Raw genomic sequence first — 21,931 nt, 5'->3', positions numbered from 1 at the left:
ATGTTTATATGCAGGCAAATAAAAGCAATAAAGGCACTATGACCACTATGTCCCTGGTATTGATTAATGCTCTGGAGCACTTCCAAACAGCTGTAGCTAACATTTCCAGGATGTCTCTAGGCCAAGCTCAAAGCCTAGGATGATTGTGTTACATAAAAAGCATTCTTCTCGAATGTTGTCTGCACAGCTACAATGAGGGATTGTGGATTATTTATGTCACACTATTGTTATCGTTCACCACCATCTGGTAAAGACCTTGTTAGGATTGAACAAAGGTAAAGACTCTGAAAACCCTGGTCTCTGCTCACCAAACAATACACAGTACAGTACCACGCTGCTACAATAAAGCCTTTCAGCTGCAATGACTCCAGAGAAAATGAATCATACCTTCATTGTGGTAAAAGAGTCAAAGGCGTAAGGCCATTACCGAACACCAGATGTTATATGAAGGTAAGGGAAGCAAAACATTTTGACCATGATGAAGGTACCAGGGATCATCTTATAGAAGAAAGACACAGTGCTTGTTACAGCATGTCTATAACATGTCAAACTAAAAGAAACTAAAAGAAGTGGAATGAGCCTGGGGCGAGAGGGGCCGTCTCTAAACCATCACCCTGACATGCTCTGTGCACAATGTCATTGCTCCGAAGACAAATGGTGATACAGCACCTGGTGCTCTGATCCCTGGATGGAACGGGTTTTCGGCAGTGCTTAGATTCTTTTCTGTACTGTTATTGTAGAGAACATTACTTGCACTGATCAGTATTCTTATATTATCATCATATGAAATCACTTTGTCTCATATGAAAGGTGTTACTCAAAGTGAAGGACTCATACATTGTTTTGGTTCAATCTTCTACCATTAGAAGTCACCTGTTTGTCTGCAGCATTAAGAAAATGTCACAGGACAAATACAGTTTTTGATTTATCAGATCAATTTGTTTGAGTCACAACTTCACAGGATATAGCAGTGTAATTAATGTTGATAATGGTTTTGTTCCATAGTGTCTCCTTGAAAAATCCCAGTGAAGCTTGATGTGTGTACAGGTATATCTATTACTGTAAATGGGAATTGGTCTTTAAAATTACAACTCAGCTATAACATGCCTTTTATTTTCGTGTGCCATAGCGTGTTGTTCTTCTTGCTGGTGATGATGACGTATGGCTGTTGTTATTGTTACTCACACATGGCCTCTTCCTGCTATTACAAGCTCATAGGAAACTCATTCCATGCATTTTTACAGGACAACCCGGTTCCCTACGTACCCACACACACAGAACAGTCAGGCAAACAAGAGAAGGGGAAGCAAAACATGCTGGGTGGCTTTTTCACAATGAGAAACTGACTTTTAGTGTCTTTATAGAAATCATGTTCATCCATTAACTCAACAAAGCTGACTGAGGACATCCAGTGGTGGACGGAGCCTAAAATGCAGTGGAGCTTGACATTTAGTGAACGTGGTAAAATTTTCCATAAAGAGGCAGATGAGAGAGTTGTCCTTTTGTGCGATTTATTAAAATAAAGAAGAAAATAAAAATAATGGTGAAAGCAAAAAAAAGCATGGATGTTGATCGTGCACATCAACAAACCAAAAACCAGCTGGGGAGATCAGTGCACACACCACGAAGGTGTGATGCAAAGAGCCCCCGATCCTCAAGTTGTTTCTGCCTTTTAACCCCTTTCTCTGGCTCTGGTGGAATGTCTCTCTGCAGCAATGGAATTGTTTGCGCCACCTTATCTCGCTGTGAGTGAGAATGTTTGCTTTCTCACTTCTGCATCGTCATGTCTTGTTATCCAAAGGAAGGAACACCAAGCTTCCAAGACGAGATGCATTCGCTTTAACAGCCTTGGGTCTGGTGGGGAGTCAGATAGGATGGAGCCAGAGTCCAGGTGTAAAAGACAAACATATATCATAAATTATTAGTCAGTTAAATGGAACATCAGATGTTTAGACTTGATGTACGTCAGGGCACAAGAGATTATTTGTTTGTGTAAGAATGTTCAGTTCAGTATTGCACCTAACCAGCACATGACGACTGTGTTGGATAAGAAACAGCACAAAGGCTCGTTTTTTTTTCCATTACAGTGAACCCTTGCAGAAATATGAACTAAAACATAAGCAGACTTTTTTAAGCTAGTGGCTGACGTCAGGGTTTAGTTGTTCCCCGCTGAGCATGTGACAGGAGGGTAAAAAGTATTAAGGCATTTATTTGAGTTCCCCCAAGACGATGAATCAGGAAGGTTCTGTAAAATAGGGGGATTCCTCCTGTTATTTATATAACATTTTTTCTGAATTGGGTTTAATTATCGAATTTTAACAAATGTGTTAAAGTTTCAGGTCATATTTGTAAAACAAACATCCAAAATGTTTATGATAATTCTCTCTGTTCTGGTATTGGAAATAATTGTATTATAATAATTGTAACTGTATAACGTTAGTGTGTTAGTTAGACACAGGCAGAATGGTTGGACCTGGGACTGAACTGGACAGAGGCAGAATGGTTGGACCTGGGACTGGACACCTGGGACTGGTTGAAGCAGAGACTGAACTGGACACAGGCAGGATGGTTTTACCTGGGACTGGACTGAACACAGGCAGGACGGTTGGAGCAGAGATTGGACTGGACACAGGCAGGATGGTTGGACCTGGGACTGGACACAGGCAGGATGGTTGGACCTGGGACTGGACACAGGCAGGATGGTTGCACCAGGGACTGGACACAGGCAGGATGGTTGGAGCAGAGATTGGACTGGACACAGGCAGGATGGTTGGACCTGGGACTGGACACAGGCAGGATGGTTGGACCTGGGACTGGACACAGGCAGGACGGTTGGAGCAGAGATTGGACTGGACACAGGCAGGATGGTTGCACCAGGGACTGGACACAGGCAGGATGGTTGGAGCAGAGATTGGACTGGACACAGGCAGGACGGTTGGAGCAGAGATTGGACTGGACACAGGCAGGATGGTTGGACCTGGGACTGAAAACAGGCAGGTTGGTTGGACCAGAGACTAAACTGGACACAGGCAGGATGGTTGGACCTGAGACTGGACACATGGTTGGATCTGCAGCTGCCCATCACAGACACAAACCTTTGAGTCTGATGATACCTGTAGGTGAGGACAGAATGGAGGCAGCAGGCTATGTTATATGTTTATTGCAGCCTTACTTAGAGATGGTTCCTGTGACTAACAATCATTGCCAGTGACCTGAACCATCTCTAACTATAAGCTTTATTAAAAAGAAGGTTTTAAGCCTGATCTTAAAGGTGGAGAGTGTGTCAGCTTCTCGAAACCTGAACAGGGTGTCACAATGGCACAATGGTGGCTTTAAGCAAATTAGTGTTTTAATAAGAACATAGTCAGGCAAGCAATGGTCAAACACAGGTTGGCAAAAACAAGATCCGACAAGGCGTGGGCAAAGACGTGGTCAAAGAACAGGCAGAGGTCAAACACACTAGACTGGACTATCAGAGACTGGGCTAGAATCAGAACGGTATTACCAAACTGGGTCATGCACGGGAACTGTGACACTCGACAATGCTGGCCATGGAATGAACACAGACAACCCGGCAAGGCGCTGGGGTGAGAGGTGGTGCTTAAGTACTGAACTACTGATTACTGATGATGTGCAGGTGAGGTTAACGAGGGCTGGAAGTAAAGCTGGTCTGACTGGATATGGGAGCTAAACAGGAAGTGGTGACAAAATAAGACCGGAAATGACTAAGACAGTGAAGTAGTTGACTGAGGTTGTGACACAGGGAGCTGGTTCCAGAGGAGAGGAGCTTGGTAGCTAAAGGCTCTGCCTCGCGTTCTACCTTTAATTTGTATTGGTATTCTTGTATTCCTATTTATTTTTTAACTGTTGGTTGTACGCTCTAGCTAACATGATATTTATAACAGATAACATCAGGTGCAGTATATTATCTTTATATACTCTTCTTGAAAAAACTAAACTGTCAATCGCAATACAGCATTTAGTTCAGTACATGCTGCTAAACTGCTTAAGGTAAGACATTAATCAGCATCATTATTTGGAAAATATTCCATGGCAAAAAGTAACATGGTTACAACAAAAGTAACAGACAACAAAAGACCATTGTGAGTATGGATTTCCACCGACAGTTTGATGATGACCTGAAAACTACCCCCACACAGCGTCAGAGCAAGACTTACATGATGCTATGATGTGCATAGCCTCCAGATCAACCTCACAAGCTTGTTCGGGCAAATAACAATAAATACAACTCTTATCAAAGGTAAATGATATAAACTAGCAATATATTTGTTGCAATATATTTATATTTTGGCTACAAATTAAATGATTTTTATTGTAGTGTTATACAGTAGGCGATACTAGATTAAGTAAATATCTACATTATTTGAGTTTCAGTTGTGTTTGGTTTAAATTCATTGTTTTATGCTTATCTTGCCACCAAAGCCACATGACCTTGCAAATTATGCTGATGGGTGGTTTGTGGTCTATGCTCAGTGTTTCAGTTTCCTGGAAATAATAGGGCACAGACACCAAAATGAGGAAAAAGTGAGACAGTAGTTCAAACTAAGCGGAAATGACTAACGCTTTAGGCACATAGAGTACATGATCTGCTCTCACTGATCTACATGTTAGTATGTGATCGTGCTCTGGACCGTTGGCTTCTCAGACTGGGCTGAGGTGAAACAGGGCCCCATCAGTGATATTCATGACACTGTTCTTTAGAAACTTGTGTGGTTTTTGACCTCATTTCTCTGTGTTGTTTGTACAATTTCCTGACTTGTTTGTGCTTACAATAACCTGACATCTGTTACCTTTAAAAATGGCAACATGTTCTGACATTTGTCACAACTGACACATAACCACAGAACATAATACAGAACAGGGCGGCACGGTGGTGCGGTGGGTAGCACTGTCGCCTCACAGCAAGAAGGTTCTGGGTTCGATTCCCGGAGGCGGCCCTGGTGCCTTTCTGTGTGGAGTTTGCACGTTCTCCCCGTGTTTGCGTGGGTTCTCTCCGGGTTCTCCGGCTTCCTCCCACGGTCCAAAGACGTGCATTAGGTTGATTGGCTTCTCTCCATTGCCCGTAGGTGTGTGTGTGAATGGTTGTGTGTCTATGTGTTGCCCTGCGATGGACTGGCGACCCATCCAGGGTGTACCCTGCCTCTCGCCCGTAGCCAGCTGGGATAGGCTCCAGCACCCCCGTGACCCCGCACTAGGGAGTAAGCGGTTAAGAAAATGGATGGATGGATGGATAATACAAGGAAGATTTGTTGCAATGTTGGTTATCCCCCCAAGAATTCAGCAACAGCAGCAGTAGCAACAACAACAACAACAACAACAACTATTGTTGTTATACTGTATGCCTCTTAAAAAGATCCAATAGAGTTCAGTGCATTTGTTAAAGTAACTGCTATCCATGCATTTAATGATACTCTAATCAGTTAGTTAAGAAAGATTTGGGCAACAAAACTGGTTTTCTCGTTTTGAAACAAATTTGGTGCATGAATCGTGTCTGCTCATGCCGCTGTTATCTGTAAACAACTGCAAGCTGTCATTTACTTCCACAGTTATTGGATACAATTCTCCACCTATTTCATACAGCTCACACAGCATCACAGGGTGGACATTCATTGCTGGAGCCTTGAGTTAGAAGAGCTTTTTTATCTAAACCACCACTCTGTTAGTGGACCTACACTTCAACATGACAGACACTATTTCTACCTCATGTGCCACACGAGCTTCAAGGTGTGAATTTCCTAAACCATTTCAACACTGTGTAAATACAATAACAGATTTTGTTGCACTTCTCCTATCTAAATTCTCAAATTTCTCTTATTTTGATTGAGCTAAAATTGGTTGTTTGAACAGATTAAATCATTTCCTGTTGTTTTCTGGTTAAAAGAATCATTTTTATCATTTCTACAGCAAATTTTACATATATACTGTATATATTATATTTCCCACAACCCTCATAAGGATAAGTGATGAGTCTGTGAGAGTACAGCATGTCCAAATGCAATGCCAATAAACTTTCTGATCAATACAAACAGTTTATTGAAGGAGCAGGATTTTCAAAAAGGTCAGTACCACAAACAAAAACTGACTTTACAATCTGCATTGGCTTAGGTCTCAAAGCATGTGTAAAAAATATAAAATTCTCATTTAGGAAACCATCATTTAACCATGATATATCTGCAAGCGTATATGCTGCCACACACAAGATGTATGTGATAGTAGACAGCATGTATCTAAGTCTATAGAATGCATTATGATAAAAATTCAGAATCTTCTCACACATCAGGGTGTACAATATTTTGTGCACTTCATTCAGTCTCATAGAACACAAGCAGCTACAGCTACACAAACACATAAAAATACTGTAGTTATTTGTTATTTACTAAAGTTATTTGCATATAAAATTCACCCTATATAAAATGACACTCATGCTTTCATCTTTGACCTACATCAGAACTTGAGAAGGTGAGAGGCTCCTGCTTCCTTGGCATAAACCCAGTCATGCAGTAAAGGACGACAGGTGGTTGGAGCCTTCTGAAGGCTTGGACCCTGATATGCATATTTCAGTTGTTGCACGCGATGAGCGAGCGGAGTATATATATTTTTTACTAAGGCACCAAAGGTCAAACATAATTTGCCAGAAGTGATTTCTGAACTTCACGCCAATGAAGGCATAGAGGATGGGATTGAGACAGCAGTGGAGGTATGCTATGCTCCGGGAAATGGCCAGAACCCGGAGTCTAAATTGTTCTTCCTCACAATCCCTCTCCTTAAAAAGAGACAAGGTATGAAAGAGAAGAACCACATTATATGGAAGCTGACACACAATGAAGACCACAACAACTGCCAGGACCACGCGGACAGCCTTGTGCCTCTTGGTGCTCTGTGCTCTCAGCAGGGTGTACACAATGCTGGAGTAGCAGAATACCATAACCACCAGAGGCAGAAGGAAGCCCACTGCCATTTGAAGGCTGGGAACCAGCACCTTCATCAGCTTTGCTTTTTCACTTGTCCTGAAAGTCATTTGACAAGTCACAGTGACAGACACAGACCATAGATTGTGCTCTTCATAGCGTTCAGTGTAGATGAGTGTGGGCACAGTTAAAGTCACTGCAATCACCCAAAGACCTGAGCAGATAAGACGACTGTAGATCAGAGTGCGTGAGCGAGCCGCAAAAAACCTTCTTGCCTGAACTATGGCGAAGTAGCGATCGCCACTAATGCACGCCAGCAGAAGCATTCCACTGTACAGGTTGATGCTGTAGGCTGATCTCAGCATCTTGCAAACTGCAAGACCCATTAACCAACTATGCTGCTCGTTGTATATAATAAAAGGCAGAGCCACTACAAAGATCAGATCTGCCACAGCCACGTTATACAGATACACATCTGTCATCGTCTTGGTTCTTTTGTAGAATACGTAGGTGATGATTACAAGAAGGTTGCCGATCAGGCCGAAGGCACAGATGATTCCGTGGATGTAGGTTTGAATGGTGACCTCCATTGGGTTGGGGTCCAGGTTGCAGAGGCCTTCTTCTTCATCGTCTAAACCGGTGTAATTATACGCTGTCCATGACTCAGTGCTCTCCATCTGAAGCACAGTAAAAAAGCATATGACACAGAACTTTAAAAGAGAAACAAACAATAGATTTACATATGGAGAACCCAAACCTTACCTTAACCATAATCAAATATAAAGGAAAAAGGAAATAAATGTACTCATTTTTAAATTATGAATATACAAATATATAAAACTTTGGAAAAAGAAATGTATAAATCCTTATATTTCCAGTAAAACACTTATTAATGTTCACGTTTATTTATTTTTCAATTTTTTTAAAGAAAGATTTATGCATTTAGCTTTTCCTTTTCTCAAGCCGTTTTTCTTTTTCTTTTTGGCAAAGTGTAGGCAAATGAGCCGGGCGTGTCTTAATTGTGTCACTGCACAGTCATTGCTCGCAGAACTTCGTTCGACCTCGAGGCTCAGCCTCTGGGAAACTTTATCCAGTAGTTCAAAAACCACCGTGGGTATTTCTCTGCCCGTATTGTCCGATAAACTGAACAGGTTTTCCCGAATCAAATCGATTTAAAACACCATGACGTCTGGTGTAAAACCTTCTGAATTGTCCGCAAGATGCCTTAAGTTGTTTTCTATCTGCCGAAGTTCCATTGCTAATGCTAGCTAGACCATGATGCATTGCTGTAGCATTCACCCAGGGTCCAAAGGAGATGAATCGATCAGGAAACGCTTCACAAATTGACCAATGACTGTGCAGTGACACACGCCCGGCTCATTTGCCTACACTTTGCCAAAAAGAAAAACAGCCTGAGAAAAGGAAAAGCTAAACGCATAAATCTTTCTTTTAAAAAAAAAAAAAGAAAAATAAATAAATGTGAACATTAATAAGTGTTTTGCTCAAAATATAAGCATTTATACATTTATTTTTCCAACGTTTTATATGTATATTCATAATTTAAAAATTCGTACATTTATTTCCTTTTTCCTTCATATTTGATTATGGCGGTTTCGGTTCCCCATATTTACAAGCTAATGGTAGAACAATATTTGCAATAGGGTAAAGTCCAGTTTGAGTTTTGGTACTTTTTTATGCCACTTTTCCAACTGAATACATTTTTTTTAATTGCAGCTTTGATTTTTTTTTTTTTTTTTTATAATTGTTGCCACTAGTTGACAAACCCAGTAGGGGTTAAAATAAGATGATCAGATATAAGGGGAAATGAGCTGTAGATGGCTGCAAAAGTGCAAAGAATATACAAACATGCAAATCAGTAAAGATTTGAGAATAAACAATCATGTGTTGTTGTTAACAGAGTTAAAGCAATAACAGATCAACTAAACTAAACTATACAACTAAAACCCAAGTTAAACGACAAGGTAAAATTGCACTATTTCTACTATTATTACACACTTGCAAGAAATAAAACATCTAAAATTGCATAAAAGGGTGAGAGTTGGATGTGTGAAGTCAATCAACATTGCATGGTGTCAGAACTGTCATTGAAATAGAAATATATAAACTTTTAAACTTCCAATAATATAATATGTTTACCGTTTTGGAATTAAATGTTTTGTAATTGCAAAAATTAGTGCATCTTCAAAAGAAACTACAACTCAGATGTTTTGCCATATGTCGCCAAACTGAAAATGTTTTGATGTGAACCTTGAATACTTGTCTGTGTACAGGATGAAAGCCAAAATGTTCTAGTTCAGCTCTTCCTCTGGTAGTGACCCAATTTCTCCCCCATTAGACATTTAGTGCCTGCACACAAAAAATATGCTGCAAGTGGCTGCACCCTGTGTTTTGCCTGATGTTAAGAATTGATTAGATTCTTGTCTATAAACATCTTGTACAGTATCTATCACTCACAATCAGTATTGGCATATGTAACAATGCCATTGAGCACCTACACCTATACATCACCACTTAACTTCTGTTTGCAGAAAAACAAATAATCAGTCTTTCTCTTCCTCTAGAACATTAAACTTCCCTTGTGTCCCTTCCCTTTCGTTTATTGGCTGACAATTATGCATCACCTCATTTTCAGCACTTTGCAAATGCACATTGTGGCACATGAAATGTTAACAATGACTTCTTCAAAAGCCTGTTGTAAGTAAAAAAACTTAATCATGTGATGATAACTCTTGTTTCAGCATTTTCACTTCTCAGAAACCAGCAACGTGAAATTATATATAGAAGGTGTAGTTGCACCTTTCAGTGACGAAGGTATTGCGTTTAGGATAAATCTAACTACAGGACAAGTCTTAAAAGAAAAGAATATGAAAACTTCTCATCTTTAAAACTTGTTTTGATCATTTCCAGAATTTTCTGAATAATTTTAATACACTATTTGGAAATCCAGAGTCATTTAATATTTTAAGCAAATCATAACTTAGTAACTTGAAAAAAATCAGTTTTAACATTAAAAAGTATGTTCTACAGTAAGTGTCAGTATCTTCTAAGTTTCCCTTATACAGTGTCAAAGACAAATACATAGTTTAAATAAATAATGCAAGTAGAACAAAGGCATCATAATATCTTACAGTACTATGCGGTTACTGAGCTGAACTCTGAGTTTAGAACATACGTACCTTTCAGAGTGACTCCTCAGTGTGTTTTTACACCTGTGGGTAAGATGAGGCGAAGTCTAAACAAAAGCTGTATCGTCCTCTTACTCAGTCAAGCTTTATGTTGCGAGTTCTGTGGGCTCAAACTGGTCTGAAAAGATAAAGATAAAGCCACAATCTTACAAGCTCTGCTTCTGTGTGTGTTCACACAGCTTCCTGCTTTCGATCTCAAAATCTTTGACTGCTCCCCACCTATATTCACATGCCCTCCTCATCTTATGGTTCCTGTAACTAAATACCACATTGTCCTCACTGAACATTTTATTTAAGTTTTCTGTCATTTCTCTCAACCTCATCAGCTTCACTTCGTCTTTACATGTGTCTAAACCACATGTACTGTATCAATCACATGAGAAACTTTTCAGACCCATTCACTTTTTGCACATTTTTTTATCTTTTAAAGAGAAAATGTGCAACTATAAATCTCACATTTGGATGATGGTTCTGACAACTGTCACCTTAATCTCACATACGCTGGAGCATCTAGAAAAATGTGCTGAGGCATGTTTCTGAGAAATCATGTTTCTGGCAGCCTGTCCCATCTCCAGAGAACTCTTCAAGCTCTGATCGAGTAACATTTTTGGTCTTTGCAAAATTGTGAAATGTGCAGAAAGGTCATCGAGGCCTACTTTGAAGAAAACATTAAAATATAATCTCTGTAACATATTTGAAGTACAGTTTTACACAAGACCCAATGAAAGCATGCTTCCTACTCTCAGTCTCACTTTCTCTCTTTGAACCTACATGCAGGTGTATTCCCGCAAGCATCCCACATGCAGAAACTGCCTTGCATGCCCTCAAACCTCAGGTTTTGTTGAAAAATAATTATTTCGGTTTCAAGTGGTATCTTAGATCTTTACTTTGGTGTCTAGTTGATGAAGATGTTTGTGTTTGATCTGAAGTATATGTCGCATATGTGGCAAAAAATAGTATTCAGTAATCTAGAGAAGAGGCTCCCAACCTTTTTTGTGCCACGGACAGGTTTAATGTCACATGATATCGGTTTGTGGCAGAAATATACAACTAGATAAAAGCATACCATTTTTTAGTAGAACAAGGAGACAGTGGTCTGGGTCTGTCATTATGCACCGAAGTCGTGTTATTTACCATCAAATTTGACAACTTACACTAAAGTGTAAAGTATCACTTTTAATTACAACAAAATGTAGAGCAAAAGTACATAAGCAGTATTTCATGTATATCCATCCATCCATTTTCTGTACCGCTTATTCCCTAATGCGGGGTCACGGGGTGCTGGAGCCTATCCCAGCTGGCTATGGGCGAGAGGCAGGGTACACCCTGGACAGGTCGCCAGTCCATCGCAGGGCAACACATAGACAGACAACCATTCACTCACACACTCACACCTACGGGCAATGGAGAGAAGCCAATCAACCTAATGCACGTCTTTGGACCGTGGGAGGAAGCCGGAGAACCCGGAGAGAACCCACGCAAACACGGGGAGAACGTGCAAACTTCACACAGAAAGGCACCAAAGCCGCCTCCGGGAATCGAACCCAGAACCTTCTTGCTGTGAGGCGACGGTGCTATTTCCGCCCTATTTCATGTATAGTTTTCAACAATTACAACCGATTTCTTATTACAAAAACAGGAACTAGCGACCCTATTTGCGCTGCGGTAAACCTTAAAATACGAGCGCAGCACATTTTTGTAGCGCGACGGCTCACTGAACTTGTCGTAATAACAAGTAGGACTCCTGGTATTGTCTTTTAAATGCAGCTTTTCGGTGTAGTCGCAGGCTCGTCTTCTGTCTTCTAACTGTCTCTTCTAAGCTGTGCAAAGAAACTTGTTTGCTTGGGGGTTTTAATATAGCGGTAATGTATAACGTGTTAGCGAGCGGAGCAGTCTGCAGAAGAAGCGGTGATGTGTCGTTCGCTAGGCGGCTCCACGAGCCGAAGCTTCACCCGCTATTGGTCAGCTCTGTTAAAAAACAATGCTCAGAGCGGTACTTCTTTTATGGGCACGCCATTCGTTCAGTTCAATCAAGTGCGAGGACAGACTAGATTCATACCTTTATTTGAAAGACGTACAGTACAGTAAGGGGCCAGACCGCACACCGCGGTCAAATGAACCGTCGCTATGTTGGAGGTGCGCGATTCGTGCGATAGTTACGGTAACAGTGTTACCGTCACTGAGAAGAGCGGAGACACTTACTCTAATAAGCAATGGCGGTTATTTTAGGATTATTGTCTTAAAAATACAAAGGTAAATTTAATAAATTATGGATTTTACTGTGTACGTTTGAAAATATTCACTGATGGAAAATATGAAGAGGCAATTTGCCTCTATTCTAAAACTTGGATTTGAATAAAATGAGTTCCTCAAATTTGTACATCACCAGTCCTTTACAGTTCTACTTACTGTAGTATCTCCTGGACTACTACTGTACCACAGAAAATATAATACTTTTACTGTATAGTTTTGGAGTAATACATTGGTAAAGTATCATACTGTACGTTGAATTGACATCAATAGCTGAAATTTGACCTTCCATAAAACTACTTCAACGACTACTGATGTTTTATTGATGTATTCATTTCATGGAAAGTCAAAGTTCAGCTACTGATGTCAATTTAACGTATAGTACGATATTTTATTGATGGATTCCTCCAAAACTATACAGTACAAGTATTTGATATTTGCTGTGGTAGTCGTCCATGAAATACTAAGTTGAACTGTAAAGGAACGGTGATGTACCAATTTGAGAAACAGGAGTTATTGAAGGTCAAATTTCAGCTATTGATGTCAATTCAGCTTACTGTATGATAATTTGTTTATGTATTGCTCTTCTCAGTGATCGCAACACTGTTACCGTAACTATCGCATGAGTCGTGCTCCTCGAAAATAGGTAGACGCTCTTACTGCAAGACAGCGAGTGTAGTGGTACAGGTACACAGACGAGAAAGCCAGATTTAAAATCAAAAAAGTGAAGAAATGACCAACATCGAAAAAGAAGCAGCATCTGGTTGCATTATAAATGAAAACGTGAGTGCAGACTTTGTAAAATGAAAATATCTGTCAGAGCAGGGTTAACAACCAACCTGCACAGACACCTAAGAACCTAAGAGCTAAAGGAGAGAGGGCAAGCGAGATTGCCATCAGCTAACCATGGAGAAGTGTTGCAGTTCTGAGCCAAGTACGTTTGCTGCTGCATTCACCATTTGTTAATTTAAAGGTTTGATAAAAATGCTAAACATGTGAATTGATTGTGTAAATTTTAATAGACAAAATGCATAGAAATAAGTCTTTTATAAAAACACGGAATAAACAAATGATTAGAAACCCACAAACCATTTATAATTGGTAATTTAGCCTAACATATAAGTGATAATAGGCTAAATATAGTAATAAAAGAGTCGCTTGGGAGTCACAAGAGAGAGTTGAGCCAAAAGAGCCAGTGTCAAGAGTGAGTTGTATTCGGATTTAGGTTCCGGTAGTTTTCCAAAATAAAACATGTCATAGTCTGGGGTTTTGTGTTTCATTTCCTGCCTTATTTTGAAGACTATTTCCGGTTTCTGTTTAGTCATTCCATGTTTCACTTTACGTTTCTAGTCATGTAATTCGTCAGCTGTTTTCAATACGGCCATTTAGTTCTGTATTTGTGCAGAATGACCTCAGCAATGACTTTATGAACTACTTCACTAATAAAATTACCACCATTAGAGAACACATTCAGCAGCAACTTCCTCCAAATGACAGAAAGCACTGTCTATATCCATCAACTTTATATTTACCAAATCCTCTGTCTTACCTAGACAGCTTCTTCCCCATAACTCATATGGAGTTAACCTCAATAATCAACTCTTCCAAGTCGTCCACTTGTCTTTTAGATCCAATCCCAACCAGATTACTCAAAGAGGTTCTACCTTTAATCAGCTCGTCCATATTAAATCAAATTAACCAATCTTTACATTTAGGCTATGTACCACAGGCTTTTAAGGTGGCTGTGGTCAAACAATTATTGACAATTATCTGAGTGGGAATAACCTGTACGAAGATTTTCAGTCAGGATTTAGAAGCTTCAATAGTCTAGTTTCTGTCCTTGTCCTGTTAGATCTTAGTGCTGCATTTGATACAATTGATAATAACATTCTATTACAGAGACTAGAACATAGAATCGGAAGTAAAGGAAGAGCAGTGGGATGGTTTAAATCCTATTTGTTGAACAGATTCCAGTTTGTTCATGTTAATGAGAAATTCTCCACATGCACAAGGATTAGCTATGGAGGACCACAGGGTTGGTTGTGCTTGGTCCAATTCTGTTTAGCCTATACATGTCTCCTCTAGGTGAGATTATTAGAAAGCATTCTATTAATTTCCATTGTTATGCAGATTATACTCAGCTATATATGTCTTTGGAACCAAATGAAACAGATCAACTAGTAAAAATTCAAAGACATCAAATCCTGGATGTGCCAAAACGTCCTTCAACTAAATTCAGATAAAACTGAAATTCTTTTTATTGAGCCTAAAAATGAGTCAGCCACCCTGGATGGCATAACATTAGCTTCAGATTCTACTGTGAGGAACCTTGGTGTCATCTTTGACCAGGATCTCTGTTTTACATCATACATTAAACAAATCTCCAGAACCGCCTACTTCCACCTTAGAAATATAGTTAAAATCAGAAGCATCCACTCTCAGAGCGATGCAGAGAAACTGATCCATGCATTTGTTACCTCTAGGCTGGACTACTGTAACTCCTTACTTATAGGATGTCCTAACAGCTCCTTAAAAAGCCTACAGCTTATTCAAAATGCTGCAGCCAGAGTTCTGACAGGACTTAGAAAGAGAGATCACATTTCTCCTACATTAGCTTCTCTGCACTGGCTGCCTGTAAAATGTAGGATAGAATTTAAAAGTCTCCTACTCACCTACAAAGTACTCAATGATAAAGCTCCTTCTTATCTTAAAGACCTCATAGTTCCTTGTGCTCCTAGCAGAATGCTTTGATCTCTACTTGTGGTTCCTAGAGTCTTTAAATGTAGAACGGGAGGCAGAGCTTTTAGCTACCAAGTTCCTCTCCTCTGGAACCAGCTCCCTCTTCAGGTTTGAGAAGCTGACACACCCTCCACCTTTAAGATTAGGCTTAAAACCTTCCTTTTTAATAAAGCTTATAGTTAGAGATGGTTCAGGTCACTGGCAATAATTGTTAGTCACAGGAACCATCTCTTAGTTAAGCTGCAGTAGACATAGACTGCTGGGGGACTTAATTTATACACTGAGCTCCTCTGTTTCCTTCTACCTCTTCTGACCAATAACCTCCCATCATTGTCCCATGTTTAACTAACCTTGTTTCTTTCTCTCCCGTAGTTGTGCTTCTCTCTCTCTCTCTCTCTCTCTCTCTCTAATACTGACCTCTCTCACTCTGTCCTCACCTACAGGTATCATTGGACTCATTGGTGTCTGTGATGGGCAGCTGCGGATCCAACTATCCTGCCTGTATCCAGTCCCTGGTCCAACCATCCTGCCTGTGCTCTGTTGTTGCTTGTTGTTGCTTGTTGTTGTTGTTGCTGTGCTTTTCTCTCTCTCTCTCCCCTCACCCCAACCGGTCGAGGCAGATGGCCGCCCACATCCAGTCTGGTTCTGCTGGACGTTTCTTCCTCGTTAGAGGGAGTTTTTCCTCTCCACTGTTGCTGTCAAATTAAATGCTTGCTGTATGTGGGATTTGTTGGGTTAAGTTGTGTAAGCTCTTAACCCTTACTTTGTAAAGTGCCTTGAGATAACTTTGTTGTGATTTGAAACTATATAAATAAAAAAAATTGAATTGAATATTTAAGCACCAGTACTTACCTGAATTCTCTGCCAGATCGTTGATTTTGTTCCGTTCCAGCATTCTGTTACTTGTCTACCTGTTACCCCTCCGTCAGATTGCCTGTCTCGCCTTCTGGATTCTCCCTGTCGGTTCTGTAGCCTGGATCTTTTGTCGTGTATGATCTCCTGCCTGTTTTGACCCGTTTACCTGCCTGCCGTCTCGTACCGTTGCCAATCTGTCTTCCTGTTTTTGACCTGAGCACTATTAAAGTGTTTTATCTGCACCTACAGTACGAGTCTCTGAAGCTGTGCATGTGGGTGCGCCGCCTCCTCTCAAACCCTGACAAAACATCGTTCAGAATCACACAATAAATTAAACAGAAATAATGTAAGTTGAGTATTCCTTCGCAGCCCGGTACTAATTGACCAATGACTTGATCTAGATGGTTGCTTTCACTGAACATGGGTACCAGATAAAACTGTTATTTCAGTGATGATGGCAATCGGTTCCTGAAGTTCCCTCGAAATACTGTATTAGTGTTTCTGATGAATGTCCTTAATTTATGTGCTTTAATACGAAATCTTATATCATAAGGGTGTTTCTTGTTTTAATGCCAATTTTAACACACTTTGTGTGAAATACTCAATCCCTATGTAGGTTAATAACCTATAAACACCTGTGGAGCTTTTAATTAACAAAACAAAGGCACCTTTTGTTATGTATCTGACATTACAGGATGTGAATAATGTTCACTTTCTACACAAACGTTTCACACAAACAAAAACATTATATACTGGAAAGAAAATACACTCCTGTTGAGCACCACAGCTGTCTCAGTTGTAGCCACAGTTGTGGCCATGGTTATGCAAGATAACGAAGCGCCTACAGTAGGTTAAGTGTAGGTTAAGGTTTTAACGAACAGCGAACGAATCTCAATATACAAATTAGTTCAGATGGAAAAACAAAACTTGGAAGTCTGCATGTTTTGTTGGACTAGGTCAGGCCTAAGTGTGGCCAGTGGGGGGTGCATGTGCACAACATGGTTTTAAAGCAGTTGGGAATAATTACCAGTGACACTAAATTACTGGGGACATTTTTTAACTTTGAACATTTAGATCTTGAAAGACCACGCACTGTAAAAAACAAATATCTACTGACATTCTTTTTTTTTCTTTAAAATAACTTATATTATTTTTACACCTATATCTAGAGAAAGGCATGCCTTTATTGACTTGTCTTTATTCACTGAGTAGATTTGTTGCAAACGGATGCAAAGTATCAAGCTACCAAAAGGCCAAGATTCGTTGGCAAAACGCTCGTTTGACACGAACTGCGCCTCGCCTGGAGCACAGTGAAGGGCAAGCGGCAACAGCTGGAGGCGGAGATAAAACGTTGCGTTAACGCTACAGTCTGTGCAAGAGTGCTCACGTACTGAGATCGGATAGAGAATGAATAAGGTGCTTCTAGTGTAAGCTACCCTCATTATAAAACTTCCACTAATGATCCCCAACATTGTGTAGAACAAGGTTCTCTGAAGCGTTACGTTGTGGCCGCCGTGGTTACACAACCTGCATGTATGCATGACATCCGATCCAACAAAGCTCAGGCGCATAATAAAAATAAATCTCCAAGGATGGAAGAGCCCTGCATCATCTTGGAGGGGAAACTCATTCTTTCTTCGGACAAAAACACCATTGGAGTTTAGTAAGTTGGATTTGTTGGGTTTTATATATAGTTTTTATGGTTTGTGTTATGTAATGTCTTAAACCTTACTTTCTAAATGGCAATATTGTAAATACTGTAAACTTAAGTTCTACAATTAAGTTAAATTTCATATTGTAGCCAGACAACTAGCAATGACTTAATGAATGTCACCAGATGACTGCCTTCATTCACTCGAAAAATATCTCTTTCCTCCAGCGTCAAAAATGAAATTCTAAGTATACTGTGAAAATTGTAGCGCTAGACTCTGTTATTTTGAAGGTTACAGGCGGAAGTGGATGTGTTTGTTGTTGTTAGCTTCATACAGATGGCACTTTCCTACCTTGGTGCGCAGCCATGAATGTGGGCAAGTCCACGCGCTCTCGCGGAAACCCGCTCTGCAGGTTATCCAGGTGGATACCAGCTATAAGTAGGACACCTCCGCTCGTGCTTTGGACCTAAGTGTCAGAGACGTCTTCTGTCAGACACCATGAGTAAGTCCAGCACGCTCAAAGTCAGGAGTCTGTTTAAGCTCAAATCCCCTGATAAGGAGAGCAAGGAGCGAAAACGGGCCGGCTCCGTGAGTGATGGAGGCAAAGCGAAGACGTTACCGGGGAGCCCCGGCCCTTTCAGTCCGGGTGAAGATCCCACTTTACCCGACAATGTTCTAGCAACATCACCCAAAGAAAAGAAGAAAAAGCGACTATTCTCTTTGGGACGAAAAAAGTCCAGGCACAAAGAAGATGACGGCTTCCCCGACACTGATGAACTGGATAGTTTCGGCACCAACGTGTAAGCAATGCGTTATTAATTAACATTTTCCTGCCACAGGTATTGATAGACCAGTATAATGAAGTGTTGTTGTTTACCAGTGGCATTTACATAACTTCAGCTATGATACTTACGTCACTGTCACAGTGTCATACGTGTAAATAACGAAATCACTAGGCCTATAAAAACCGTCTGTTTATAAAGCAAATGCCACTAATAGTTAAAAGAGCTCGCTCGAGCCATTATTGTTAAACACAGTATGCAGAGTTGTGATAAATGGTGTTTAGTCCTGGGCAACACGTGTAGGTGGAAACCCCTGACGCCCATGGCTTCTCTAAGCTGCACATTCAAAGCAGTGCTCCTCACAGCTGAAAAGGTCGAGGGAGGCGGTGGATTGTGCGAGAAGCGACTTCTGGTCGAGTGACTGTTTTCCCCTTGGCACTTTTTTCTGGAGCTGCAGCAGAGCTAGTTTAGTCATGCATCTCCTTTGTTGCAAATTTGAAAAATGCAGTGCGGTGAAGTGCACAAATGAAGTGAGAAGCACAGGGTGCAGTTTAATTGCAAAAGTTGTGGTGTGCTTAATGTAGTTCGAAATTGAATCATACCAAACAAGATGAACAGAATAAGTACTTTACGAGGCCTACTTCCCTTTGAGCAAAGCGCTGGACCTCTTCAGTCTGGTTTATTGACCAACAATATGAAAATCCCTTGATGGGAACATTTACAAGTATCCATAAATATTACAGCAAGTCACTCCCCCTTGGGCAAATAAAGTCAGTTAACCTCAGGTAGTCAGACGAATGACACACACGTAAAGTTTCAGGCATTTATTCCGGATATTTCCGATATTTCTGTTTTCATTCTCTGTGCATTTGATCCACATTTATCTCAAGCCACATTGATGACAGTGTGGCTTTTATTTTCTCTGGTTCAAGTGTAATAATCACATGCTGACATGTTAAGGTTTATTGACAGAAGCTGTTGTGATCTGTTAGTCAAGCCATGCATGAGATGTAACGTACTGTACATATTGAATAACCGGCTGTGCAGGTGTGACACATTTCCTGTTAAAGCAATTTAACAGCTGTGACTCAGTCAAGTTGATATTTTGTCTGAGTTGGTCTGGATCTCAGTAAATATGTCGATAACAGGCGGCTGAGCAACACATTAGTGGCATCACCATCTGCTTGTTGACAAGGAAATAAAAGTGACTGAGTGCCTGACTGTAAGTGTCTTGGTTTGTTGTTAATTACAAAAACAACCTTGTTCATTTTGTTTAATATTTTGAAAAGCATGAGAGCTGTGCCAAGTTTTAGGAATTTTTGTCTCCTGATCTGATTTGTGGGCTTCTCTATTCATATGTTTTACAGTTCTTGGGCATGAACCCTAAGTTGTTCTTGGTATAGTTGGTATATTGGTGGATATGAATTAACAAGTTATTCATTTTATTTGAGTTTAAACCTGGCCAGTCAGGCTTTGTTGTGCATTACAGATATGACCAAAAAGGAGCTCAGATTTATTGACCAAGCTCAGCCATAGTAAACAATCATCTTGTTTTTTTGTTTACCGATATTCCTGCTTATTTTCACGGATACCTATGACAATCTTTTTGGACATTAATATTGGACACAATGAAACACTTTAGACCCAGAGAAAATCCCTGCCTTTCCATCATCTATAACAGTGTTTTTCAACCTTTTTTGACCAAGGTACATTTTTTCATTAAACAAGAAGAAATCACAAATCACACCACCAACTGAAAATGTTAAAAAAAGCAATTCTGTAGCCTATATTACCAATATACAGTCATTTCTATAAGTGTTACAAACACGCTCTCACGAGCACACTGGGACCCACTAACACTGGGCTGAGTGGCAGAGGGAAAAAGTGGGCAGATCGCCAGCCAGATGCCACTAAACTCATCTGCACTCCCCGTGACTGCACTGGGCCCGCTCTACCAATGAATGGGCCAGACTGAAATAAGCCCCTCACTGAGGAAACTGGACTCAGGGCCAGGTTCAACTTGGAGCCAGTGGCCCAACTACACTAATCCCTCATTAGGAAGGCTTAACACAATTAAGAGTGTTTGCTGGCCAGGCCACTCAACCAAGAGTTGGCCTAAGTAAACAATACTAAGGGAGAACCCAAATGCAAAGACCCACTCAAACTTGTAAATCCAACATTTTAATACTCAGGTGCACACATAATTAAGGTGAAATCAAATACTTACGGGTACAAACATGGAAACCTAATTAACTACAATCAATGACTGGCAGGACAAAACATCCTACAAACAAAGTTCCCCAAATGAAAACACTGCTAATGCAGGAACATGAGCTAACAACAAGACATAGACCAAAACACCTACTGAAGCAGGACATGAATGTAAACACAGGACTTGACTTTACTTTTAAACACGGGACTTGAAATTAAACACAACAACATCAACTCACATCATGCAACTACAGACAGCACAAACAGAGAAACAAACATCACAGGAACATATGACCAACCAAAGTAGTAGTGACAGACCAATAGACACAGGGTCAGGACAAAACAAAACAAAAACAAACAGACATGACCAGACAAAGTGGCCAAACTTAAACATATTAAACAGGACAGACTACAAGCAATTCAATAACCAAACCAAAAAGAGCAAACAAACTGAGGGAGTCTATGAATCAACAGTCCATCGCTGCACAGGCACTGAAAGTCTTTACACAGTCACTGCCAACATGTTCATGGTGGGTGGTGGCAGAGAGAGTGTCTGCCCAGCAGCCGGTGACATCAAAATGACACTTTGAGTGCTTAGGTCCAGAGACAGCATTCTTTGGGGGGAGGCGGCGTCAGAACAAGACCTCTCCAGGAGTTTTGTGGAGAGTGAAGACATCCTTCAGGTGGAGGCCAGACAGTCGTGGCAGACCAAACAGTCCGAGTAGGAACAGGGACAAACAAGGTCCTCTTTGAACCACCAAGAACAGGAACAAAAGGGTTCCTCCTTGGAGCACCACCAGGAACATGAATAAAAGGGGCCCTTACTGGACCACCACAAACAGAAGGCGTCCTCGTCCTCTGTGGACCACCAAACCAATCTGTAGCAAACACAGGTCCACCAGTACGATTTGCGGGAGTGAAGACCTGAATGGCATCTGTGCTGAGCAGCAGAATAATGGAACTGGGCATGCACCTGACTCCAAACACAGGACTTCATCTGACTCTAAATACAGGTCTTTACCAGACTCCAATACAGAACTTGATCTGACTCTAAACACAGAACTTGACCTGACTATAAACACAGAACTTGACCTGACTATAAACACAGAACCTGACCTGGCTATAAACACAGGACTTGATCTGACTCTAAACACAGGACTTGATCTGACTCTAAACACAGAACCTGATCTGACTCTAAACACAGAACCTGATCTGACTCTAAACACAGAACCTGATCTGACTCTAAACACAGAACCTGATCTGACTCTAAACACAGGACTTGATCTGACTCTAAACACAGGACTTGA

At 40.6% G+C, this 21,931-nt stretch overlaps 2 protein-coding genes and 1 long non-coding RNA gene across 8 annotated transcripts in view; 2 read left to right on the top strand and 1 right to left on the bottom strand.

The window, feature by feature from the left end:
• Nucleotides 1-6,036: 6,036 nt before the first annotated feature.
• On the bottom strand, nucleotides 6,037-16,295 carry ccr6b (chemokine (C-C motif) receptor 6b). 5 transcript variants are annotated; one of them, XM_055505510.1, is made up of 3 exons: nucleotides 15,977-16,291; nucleotides 10,127-10,253; nucleotides 6,037-7,606 (listed from the first exon to the last, which is right to left on the bottom strand). In XM_055505510.1, exon 3 carries the CDS (start codon nucleotides 7,604-7,606, stop codon nucleotides 6,515-6,517), a length of 1,092 nt encoding a protein of 363 aa, XP_055361485.1. In that variant the 5' UTR covers nucleotides 10,127-10,253; nucleotides 15,977-16,291; the 3' UTR covers nucleotides 6,037-6,514. The 5 variants fall into 5 exon arrangements, with proteins under 5 accessions (XP_055361485.1, XP_055361486.1, XP_055361487.1 ...); XM_055505511.1 differs by lacking the exon at nucleotides 15,977-16,291 and adding an exon at nucleotides 9,198-9,296 and having other exon boundaries at nucleotides 10,127-11,136; XM_055505512.1 differs by lacking the exon at nucleotides 10,127-10,253 and having other exon boundaries at nucleotides 15,977-16,295.
• Nucleotides 11,227-16,227, top strand: LOC129603566 (uncharacterized). Its single transcript, XR_008693558.1, has 2 exons — nucleotides 11,227-11,695; nucleotides 15,568-16,227. It is a non-coding gene; the product is annotated as an uncharacterized LOC129603566 (long non-coding RNA).
• Nucleotides 16,296-18,007: 1,712 nt separating the features above from the next.
• The window catches only part of crybg1a (crystallin beta-gamma domain containing 1a), a 38,921-nt gene continuing 34,997 nt past the window's right edge, over nucleotides 18,008-21,931 (top strand). Inside the window, exon 1 of one of the 2 annotated variants that reach the window (XM_055505509.1) lies at nucleotides 18,008-18,431. In XM_055505509.1, the coding sequence (XP_055361484.1) occupies nucleotides 18,130-18,431 (302 nt within the window). In that variant the 5' untranslated portion in view covers nucleotides 18,008-18,129. The remainder of the gene's footprint in view (nucleotides 18,432-21,931) is intronic. The other variant, XM_029138495.3, reaches the window with a different exon arrangement.

The sequence above is a fragment of the Betta splendens genome, chromosome 22 (genome assembly GCF_900634795.4).
Source record: "Betta splendens chromosome 22, fBetSpl5.4, whole genome shotgun sequence".
Classification (NCBI taxonomy): Eukaryota; Metazoa; Chordata; class Actinopteri; order Anabantiformes; family Osphronemidae; genus Betta; species Betta splendens.
This window is presented reverse-complemented; position numbering and strand designations above follow the sequence as displayed.